Source organism: Streptopelia decaocto (assembly GCF_964273445.1).
Source record: "Streptopelia decaocto genome assembly, chromosome: 10".
Taxonomy (NCBI): Eukaryota; Metazoa; Chordata; class Aves; order Columbiformes; family Columbidae; genus Streptopelia; species Streptopelia decaocto.
The window spans coordinates 13,880,337-13,891,077 of record NC_138665.1 but is presented as its reverse complement, the minus strand read 5'-3'; the positions used below and the strand labels follow the sequence as shown (position 1 = coordinate 13,891,077).

Sequence of the window (10,741 nt, the reverse complement as noted above, 5' to 3'; positions counted from 1 at the left end):
CCAAATCTATACTTTGCTCCTGCAACTATTGAAATGTGCCCAAGACATTCGCATCCTCTCACCAGGAAATCAACCATGTGAGCACAACCCCTGCTAGTTCTCTTGTTGTTAAATCTAGTTATTCAGTCCACCTGGCAGAAGTCCTTGTTTCAAATTCCCTCCTGCAAATTCAGGTAATTTTTAGAGTTCTCATCTGTACTAAAAATGCATATAGTTCTTTTTCTGACCTGCTACTACAGAACCTTCTTCCTACAAACTTCCCCACACACCCTCTGCTTCAGCCCCTGCCGAACATGATATGGTCACTTGCAGTTTTGCTCTCACTTTTATTGGTGTGACGTGGCAAGTAGTTTTTCCAAATTTCCACAGAATTGGCAATATTGAGTGATATTTTTATACATTCCAGGACAAGAAAACATTTGGGATAACGCTTTTACTTCTGAACTAGATTTTGTGGTAGCTAGCAAGCTTGCTCCTTGTTGCCACCCAAATATAGGTATTATAAACATAGTACAGATCCAACAGAGAGGAAACTTTGGCTGAGTTTCAAGGCAAACCAAACTTTACTAGTGAAAATTACTTATTCTTAAGCCAACAGAACGTTTCAGTATTTACTCAGCTCTTCAAGAAGTTTTGCAAGAATTCATCTGCTTTTAAGACACTAGTTTTAGAAAACGGGAAGTGGATCTTTTTATGATAGGGCGGGGAATATCCTGTGTTGATTTGGTTTGGTTTGGTTTGTTTGTTGCGTGATTTTTGTTTTTTTCCCTGCCTGTTTGTTTTTATACTCCTGGGAAAAGAAGAGGATTTAGCAAATTTCCTGGTTGCGATTAGTAAGTGCCACAGGGCTTGCAATGATAATCAAATAAAAACTGTGGCTTAAAAGTTCCAGGACATGGAACATTGAAGCTGTGTGACTGTGATCAGAGTGTACAGTATCTATAGCCGGCATGGACCACGCCTGCCAGTGATGACCTTTGTCAGTAAGGCTGATCCGAGATACTCCGATCTCTCTCCTGCTTTTGGTTTCCTTGCTAATTTTGTTTTCCTTCCTTCTTTCTGTTTCATCCACTCTCTCCTGGGAGAGCCAGCGCCAAGCACACATCCAATGGTTTGCATGCTTTTGGCTGCCTGCCCATCATCAGAGGCAGCTGAAATGTTTTTCCCCAGCTCTCTCCCTCCTCCCCAAGTGCTCGGCTTGTCATCACATTCCCGTTACAGTGCACGGCAATCAGAACTCCTGCCAAAGCCCAAAGCCTTTGATCCCTGCCACCTACCTGTGACTTGCCGTTTCTCAATCTCATTGAGTCCTGTCCTGCATCTTTCTGCCGCAAACCTCATGCTCGCTCATGTTCTCAGACAATATGCCTGCGCTGTTGTGACGGGAAAACATACAGACACACCTGAGGTATCTTTAAAATAATCTGTTAAATAAGTACTTGGGGTATGGCTTCATGCTTGGTGTAAACTGATTTATGATCATGCTTGTGATCTGCCCTTGGCCGAGTGTTCCTGCCGTTTCCACCTACACAACCAAAGCTGGTGATCGTGGGGCTGCACATTGAGTTTGCTGATGCATTAAAAAAGAACAACTAGCCATTTTTTTCCTGTGCATATTCCCTATCTCAGATTAAGAAACGATGCTGACGCATGGTGTGGCTGCATGATCACCAGGTCCAACAAGAGGCCGTGGTAATTAGCAGCATGACTCTGTGGGGAATTGTCCCTTTTGGGACCAGAAGAGTACTCAGTTGCCACACACTGATGGCGAGATTCCTTCTGTACCATTTCTGATTTTGTGTCAATATTTCAGGTCTCAACTGACATAATTATGGGCTCTTCAGAAAATGGCTGGGGTCAGTTCAAAAAAGGGCTCAGCCAATTAGAATATATCTGGATCCGAGGCACAAAAATCCAAAATCATGAGCTGAAAAACCCCGGTCTGACTCATGGGGCCTCTCCCTTTTCGACCTCAGTGTTCTTTGGGGAACATTCAGAGGTTTGTGATAGGTGTGTTCAAAACGGCCACGAACTCTGCAAATTCTCTCTGAGCTGCTGCCCAAGCATCACCAGAAATCAGAAATTATGCAGAATAAAAACTATGTCTTTTGAAGAACACTTTAGGGTAGATATGGAACCATGTAACCCTCTCCAATAAATTGCTATTGCAAGTCTGTGCATCAACTCTCCTGCTCACAGTTCCCTAAACACCAAGGTCTATTTAATTCCTCTGTTTATTCAGCAAGGGAATAACTCCTTCACCAATCAGCAGAGGCAGGGCATGAACCTGGTTCTACAGCTGTTCGGCCAAGGCTCGTGAGAGCCCCATACAGGATGCCTCAGAGGTAAAAAAAGCAGCAGAAAAAGCAGTTTGTCCTTTATCCACTGGTGAGGTAAATAGCAATACTTATACCTGACTTCCATCACATCATATAATAGCCAATACAACTGCCTGAGCTTGGCATATATATATATTAGTATACATATATATATTAGTATACTGGCAACCGAATCTAGTCATTTGAGTTAGTTGGAGTAGAGCAACAGTAAGTACATTCCCAAAGGGCATTAGTCTGGGTTTGAAAACTGGAAATACAAACCAGAGCAAAAACCTGATCACAAACTTACTGAATATTCTTTAGGAAAGCAGGGTGATTTGCTATGACATTTCCTCACTGGTCATTCACATGTTATTTCTATTTAAAAATTTGTAGGCACCTCTATGCTTGTCTTTGGTTTCCCAATGAATTATGTTTTGGGATCCTCCGAGCTGGATGTGCAAATGCCGCACATCAGCGTTGTCCTCCTTCAGTATTTCTGAATCAGCTGCTCATATTTGCTGCTGAATATTTTAGTATTAGCAGTTTCATTTGGTGTACTTATCCGTTTGAAGACTTATTAGAGTCATCTTTGGAGGCAGTGTATGTGGTAGCTCATTTGACTGGGTTTTAGTCCCATGAATCTTACACTGGTATTAGCTTCAGATCACTCACCCTGTTTTGTGAAGAGAAAAAAACCCCACCCTAATCAAAACATGTTTATTACAACGCTCATTTTTCCTGGTTTTGTAGTCTTTTATTTTGACCTGGAATAAACTCTCTTTTATCTGAAGTGACTGAAATGTGATTTTGCTCTGTTTTCTTGTCCAAGTCATTGATTCTTCAAGAAACACAAACAAGAATAAAACCAGTAATATCGGATTGCTGGTCTCAGAAGCTCTGGAGTAGCATGTGTATTACTTGGTGTCACGGGTACATCAGTCAACAACCAAGGCAAACAGGATGTACCAGTCTGTTGTCACACACAGAAGGTTAAACAGGACTTATACAACACAAATATATACACACACAATAAAAGCACTTCTGTTATGAACAGGTAATAGCAGGTGTCAAATTTACAAGAAAATAGAGTAAATTACATCCAGAATAGTGGAAATATTACGTGTATCTCATGAGTGGTTCACCATTGCTTGACACAAGCATATTATTTAAAGGTTAAGTGTGGTTTCATATTAGCTGTACTCAGTATTCCTAAATCCAGTAAGAACCTCTGGTTTAATTAGAAGAATTCAGCTCAGTGAACATCATGGGCTCAAAAGTCTCATAAAAATGAAACTACATGCTACTCCCCTCAAGCGGGTAGACTGAATAACATGTAGTTTCATTTTTATGAGACTTTTGAGCCCATGATTTCCACTTAGGTTTTCCTCCATTCCTTTTGGGCTGCGTTACATCACATTGTAGGGTCATTCTGGAGCCTGCTGTGAAGTCCGTGGGGCTCTGTCTGTACAAGAAGGGAAAATGAACATGTTTTATCTACTTTGAGATAAAAGGTGTCATGCTTATGCAAACTCTCAAAATATATCAAAATACCATGTGGTATATGTTCAAAAGGCTTCTGGAACAAAATAAACACGTTACACACTACAAGTATTCTCACATCCATGCTTTTGCAATTGTTGACCTATCTCATGAAAACTTCAGTTACCAGAAGAAATTTAGAACATCAAGTAGTATATAGAAATATGCCCCTGAATGCAGTAAATTCTGCATCCCAGATTTTTGGGGAAAAGAAACATAACTCTGAAGTTATTTGTCTTAACATACTACTTTCTAATCTCTGCAGAGAGAAAAGCAGTAAGGCAAATAAGAGAATAAATGTTTACACTTTGCTTACTCTGTCTAGATGTATAAATCTCTAAAAGCATGTTCTTGTACATAAAGTGCTGGCAGACCCTGTGGTGCTTTGTATGTCCTACTTGCAAACAATCTGTCTCTGACACATCCAGAACAGTCCTGATAATGAGAGTAGCCAAGTGCTCTTAATCCTCATTGACAGATACTTTATCCTGTTTCTTCACCTTTTATGCAAATAATTGTGTGATTGCAAAATTGCCAATTCATCACTTCTGGAGGCTTGACATGTTAATACAGCAACTTTACAGCAAAAGGAATTGAAGGTGTATATAGAATATATATATATGTGTAGCTATATGGATATAAATAAAGAGGGCATGTGAGGTTGTAATTTGAGATATGCCTACTAATTTTTACAGATGAAAATCTCCCACCATTCCTTAGGTAGTATAAGAAAAACAGAAGTGTTAATGAACAATGAACATTTATATTCTTCTAAAAAAGGTAGCAAATAGGAATTACCCAATGTGAGTACCGGCTACATAAAACAGGGACATATACGTTACGCTCCCTAGGTATATCTGTCAATTAAGCTATTTCAACTAGAAATAAGAAAAAATCTGGAGGGCTTCTTTAAATTGAGTCAATTATGGAGGAAAAGGATAGGAAGAGAAATGTGAACACCTTCTTGGCGCTGTTGTCCAGATACAGCTGTAAAATATCTAATGACCAGTCCCTATCATGTCTAGATTGGTGAAAATGTAAAGAAAAAACAAGGCTGGTTTGTTAAGAGTCTTTACAACCCATCTAAAAAGGACAATTTTTTCTTGTGAGATTTTTCTATGAAAAATTCAGTCAAATTATTTACCTGCAGGACAGAAGATAAATCCTTAGGGCATGATCATTTTTGTTCTTCATCAAAACTGCATGTAAGTCTGTATTCTGAACTGTACTGACTGTATATATTCTAATTGGATGGGTATTAAATATTTTCTTTTTCTTTTCCTGAACTATTGAGACAATTTTCCAGTATATTAAATTGAAATGACAGGACGACTCCAATACTAACAATAAATTGAGAAGTTCAGACAAAAATTCATCTTGGACCATTAAAGATATCTGAAGATGTAAGAATTTCACTGGAATATCAGCAAAAGTAAATAATTGAAAATTCACCCAACAATGTTATTTCAGTACATTAAAGACATCAAAACACATGAATAACAATTTCACTACAATTCTAGGGAAACTATTAGGTTGCTGTAGTATTTAAAAGAGCTACAGAGCAAGACCTTTTGGATGTCCAGATCTCATCATTGCTGACTGTATTCAAGATACACCTTTAGTATTGATATTCAGAATTTAACTAACTCAAAAAATAATTTTGTAAATGTGTCCACTATTAAACAGCTTCATAATATTTTAGTAATTTGGAAAACTCTCACTATGTGCCTTTAAATATTATTTGTTGAAAGACGAAAATCAATAAGGTAGTGACCATATTTAAACACACTAGTCTCTCTTCCTCTTTCTGTTAAGCTAAATTTAGAGCCTGCCTGGCATAAAAGCACATACAAGCAGGAACGTGATCTGTTTGTTACATTGCCATATCTGTGTTTTGGTTACAACAGCTAATAGGTGACTTCACGGATCACAACATTATTTTCTCAGCAGACCATTAATTTTAGGTATTTAGAATCACACATAAGAAACATTTTGGAATGTCATCCAGTTGCTATTTGAAGATAATTTTTGTAACGGAAATCAGAAGCTTAACATTTTATAGACACTATTGCCAAGCTGAACACCCAGCTGGAGTCCTTTTATTATGACATTTTGTTACATATCCTTAAAAAACCCACCCTTCCCATATGAACTACTGGAACCCTATTTACAATTGACATGATTTTGAAAAACACAGATGTTAAAAATGTTGCTGGATAAAAGAATTACTGATCTGTTTTCTTCTTCCTGCATCTACAAATGTCCTATTAAACGAAAGAGAGATACTGTATTAAAGATTGGCGGGGGGAGAAGGAATAAAAGAATTGTGGAAAATACATTTTCTCCAAAGACTTGAGAGATAAAAATAAAGGGCTTTCAGAAAATAGATGTGTTTAACAGAAGGGAACATGCACGTCATATGTGGTTAAAAAAACCCCTCAATTTTGTATGAGTTATTTTGATAAACTGCATTTTTTTAAAGCACGTCTCACAGATTTTTAGATTTTTTCTGAAAGCTGTTGAAGCACTTCATAATTCTCAACTCAGTTTAAGGTGTCTTCAGAGTTTATATCTGTGTGAGACCATGAGTGGTAAGTAGAAAAATCATTATCAAATGCCAAAGCTCTTGGGTTGTCCTCTGTGACTACAACCCATCCTCCTGCAGCTCTGAAAAGCCAAAATTGAAATCAGCTATAGTAATCTCAGCTCTCATGGAGTTTACTTTAGAATTATTTGTTCAGAGGCTGTACAAAAATTATCGTTTCTGAATTAGGTTTTACTTATTCCAGACCAGGGTGAGTTTATTCTCCTTGTGTGCATGCAATTGGGCATCTGGACCTCAAGTCACTTTTTAGAAGGGGAAGGTCTCTTACTAGCAACTATGATTTCTCCTTCATGTTCCCTGTCCAGCAAAGCTTTTAGCAGCAAATTCAATAAAATGCTAATTTCTATATACTCTATGCTTCTTCTATTTACAAAGTGGTTTTACATTTTATTATATTCCATTGTACAACTTTACATAGTACCATTATCGTTTCAATTCATAGTTCAGCAATTCAATACACACTTAGATAACTGCCTTTCCATGTCCTGTTATACATTTAGCTTAAAAAAAAGAGTAGAAAACAAGCACAGTGGTGCAATGTCCAGGCACTTTCAATGTTGCTCAGCAAAATAAGCAAGCACCCTGTTTGAAAGCATGGCAACCTTTTTTGAAAAAAAACACATTGAATCTTTGCTCATCATGGATTCTTTTAAACATCCTTTTTACAGTTCCAAGTATTCCTGAGAAAGCTCTGTAAAATATGACTGATATGTTTATATTTCAGCAGTGGGTCTAAGTGAACAGTAACTTCCATCACTAGATGTTCCGCTGATTGCACAGAAGACGTGTAGGGAGTCGTGCATCCATGGCGAATGCATTGTATCTTCGTGGTAGATCTAGAGAAAACAAAATAGTCACAAATTCAGTAAAACTATCCGTTCATTACTATAATCAAGCTGTTTGAAAAGGTATGCAAAAGAGATATCCAACCTTGTCTTCAAAGCTGTTTCGCAAAGGCAGCATAATAAAAATGAGAAAGAAGAGTAATTTAGAAATTTCTGTAGCATTCATATATACACTGTCCTGTGCACTATTAGATGATTTTTAATTACAGCTATCCAGTATAGGAAAGAAACAATTCTCTATATAGCAATTTTTACTATATCTTAGCAGTAACAGAATTTTAACCATTTCTTTGGTACGCATTTGGAGTATGTGCGGCTAAATACAGCAAACACTCACTACATCCATGCCATGTGGTGAGATTTTGTAGTTTATAACCTGAAGGATGGTCTTACAGCACTGGTGGAGCTGCTCTAGAGCCAACTGTGTATTTGTTTTTCACCCTGTGGTTCACCAGTCAACAAGTTAGTTAGCCTGAATTTACATTAGTAAAACTGAGATCACTGGCCATCATAAACAGTGTCTGGACATCCGGTCTTCCACCACTCTCTGAGGCTTCCTGTAACTGTTCTGCTGCAGTTTTACCATTTTTTGTGTGTTTACATTTCTCCAACTTAAAACATCTGTAGACAGGTCACAGGCTGACCCAGTGAGTGACCCATCTGCCCTGCCAGCTCACACTAAGTACACTGCCCGTGTTGTTTTGCGGCACTGACAATATTTAGAAAAACATATGTTATTTGCAATGACAACCCTAAATTAATGCAATACGCTTTTTGTGTTTGACTGAGTAATTTTGCAGAAGAGGAAAACATGTTCCATTAAGTCTAATTTGTTAGATACTTAGGTCATTTGATAGCAATACAAAGTTCAAGTCAGCAGTTATCTACATAATTTGTATAACCATAAAGAACAGTGCTCATAAATGTGATCTTTTAATCTGCCTTTTGATCTAAAACAAAAAGAAAGTGAAAAGTACGTCCTTCCCAGTGAGCCCTTCACATCGACATTTCAGTTGCTATAATATTTTGCCCATTATCCAAAGACAACATGACAGTGAATTTGCAAATCTAACAGGATAATAGGGAGTGTGATTTAACAATGCTTCTTTGTTCTAAGATAACCTTAACTATTGTACTGCGACGGTGCAGAACTGAGTGATTTGGTTTTGATTTGACTATTGCAGAATACAGAAACGTTCCAACAGCTGCATGCAAATTAAATGTCTTGGAAAGGTTTACTTTTGAACAACTTAGAGTAAGCAGGTGGCAACTCCTATGAACCAACATTGCTGAATGAAATTTGTATGCATGGTGGGTAATGTACATGAAAAACACTAGTGTGCAGAACGTGCAAAATTCATAGTTTGCACACTGAGAAGATGGTGGTCATGAGCAGAATAGTAGAGAAATCTAATGAAAGGGGGATGAAGCAGTCACTCTCAAATGGATCCTCTCTTATACTCCTACAACAAAATTCAGCCCCATCATAAGACTGCACATACTGTTACCCTGAAATTAGATTGTAATCTTCCAAAGCGAGACTTCATTTGATTCCAATAAACATTATTTTATTGTAAACAAACCTAACTTACAAATATCAACCTGGTGCAGTTGTATTATTTTGCCACTTGCACATTTTTGCATTAGTGTGCAAAACTGCTCACCTTATTGTGGAATCTGCCTACATATTTTTAGTGATTTAAAGTGTTGCATTTTTAATTAATGGTCACACATGGACTGTAGGTTGAGTAACTGGGAGATTCTGAAAACATTGTTCTGAATTTCAAGTACTGTGAACCACAATGCAGCCTGTACTGTTCATTTTATGTGCTCGATAGTGCAAATCTACACTGAGCTTTCTTTTGTCATAATCATGGCAAAATTAAAGAGCAGAGGTACAGAGATCACTTCAGAAAGCCAGTTTTCATCTAATTTCACAGCACAATACCAGATAGATGTGCAACTGTTGTTTGGATCTCTCACATCTCTGATGCTACTATTAGATCTATTTTCCTAGAAAGACTCAAGAAAACGTTAAGATATAGGTCAGATAAATGAGCACAAATGTTTTAACAGTGCCCATAAATAGTGTATTGGCATCAGGCCAAAATTAAAATAAAACATCCTTTAGGGAAAAGAATAATTAAAAAAAGGAAATTAAACTGGACATAACTGAGGAAATGGAAATTTTGGCAGAGAATTTCGACCTGTGACTTATCACAGGATTCTTACAATGTAGAAAACATGAGGCAAAACGTGTCACAGGATTTCTGATGAGCAGAGCAGCTAGTAAACTAAGGGTTTGTGTCAGCAAAGACTCCAACCTGAAGCACACTGTACACCAACACCAGGCTGAGACCTTCCATCAACAGAAGCCACTTTTAAGAATCCACCATGTGCTTAGTTTACTTTTCATGTCCAGCTACTCGCCTTTTAATAATATATTTCGCTAAATAACATGAAAAGTGATCAAGTTTTCAATTAGTTTTCAGTGAGTTTTCAGCATTAGCTCGTTTTCAAGCATGGAGAACCACCTCTGTGGGCTCCCGAGATGCAGTACGTGCCTGTTCGTGGATGATGTCGGAAAGCTCTTTCACCATGTCCCGGAAGTTTGATTTTAGGCCCTCATGGTACTCCACTTGATCTTCCTTAATGAGTCGCTCGTTGAGCTCCAGAGCAATTCCACAAGCTTGTATAAACTTCCTGGGGAGGAAAGGAATGAACTTTGGGCATTTGAATAACCCAGTCTTCTGCTAAAACAAACAACCAGATAGGCAAATATTTCTGGGTTTTTTTTCCTCTCTCTCTCCCCTCACTTTTCTCCAATGTTTGAGACAAGTCACATTCTAGAAGCATTGCTGGCACAGTGGATCGGGGAATGGGGAGCGACTGCAACACAGGATTGTGCTTTCTGTTGGAGCTCCTTCCAGCCTGGACCCTCAGCAGATGGGACACACACACCCCCAGTGCAACACCGTGTTCTCGCACCTTCTCCCCAGCCCGTTACGGTTACTCAGTTTATTTCACATGCATATTTCTCCCTTTTTACAGAATATAATGAAAATACAAGCATGACTTTGATTTTTTGCATGAAATAGAGATTGTGTTTGTCCTTCTGGTTGCACTGCAAGGCTAGAAAGTAAAACAGCCTTTCCACTGTCCTGCATCCATGCACAGGATTGCAAGGATTGTTCTCTTATTTGTTTCATGGTTTGCTAGGTTACTCAATATAGTGAAGGAAAATAGGATTGGCCCCAATGCTGCTCCTTCCATACAGTAACCAATGGACAAAATGGGGGTCACCAGCACCCATTAACAAATGCAGGAGCTGATGGGGAACCAGTTTCTCCTGAGACATCCAAAAAGTGATGTGGTGGGACTGTCTGATTATATCTTGGGAGACACTTTCATGTGGGAGGTAAAACCTACCC

General features: G+C 38.3%; 1 protein-coding gene across 3 annotated transcripts in view; it reads right to left on the bottom strand.

Moving 5' to 3' along the window:
- Positions 1-3,737: 3,737 nt before the first annotated feature.
- The window catches only part of DOCK11 (dedicator of cytokinesis 11), an 83,595-nt gene continuing 76,591 nt past the window's right edge, over positions 3,738-10,741 (bottom strand). For 2 of the 3 annotated variants that reach the window (XM_082062111.1, XM_082062112.1), the window contains 2 exons: positions 9,875-10,013; positions 3,744-7,301 (listed from right to left, as the gene is read on the bottom strand). In XM_082062111.1, coding sequence (XP_081918237.1) covers positions 7,179-7,301; positions 9,875-10,013 — 262 coding nt within the window. In that variant the 3' untranslated portion in view covers positions 3,744-7,178. Of the gene's footprint in view, positions 7,302-9,874; positions 10,014-10,741 lie in introns of all 3 variants that reach the window. The other variant, XR_014185006.1, reaches the window with a different exon arrangement.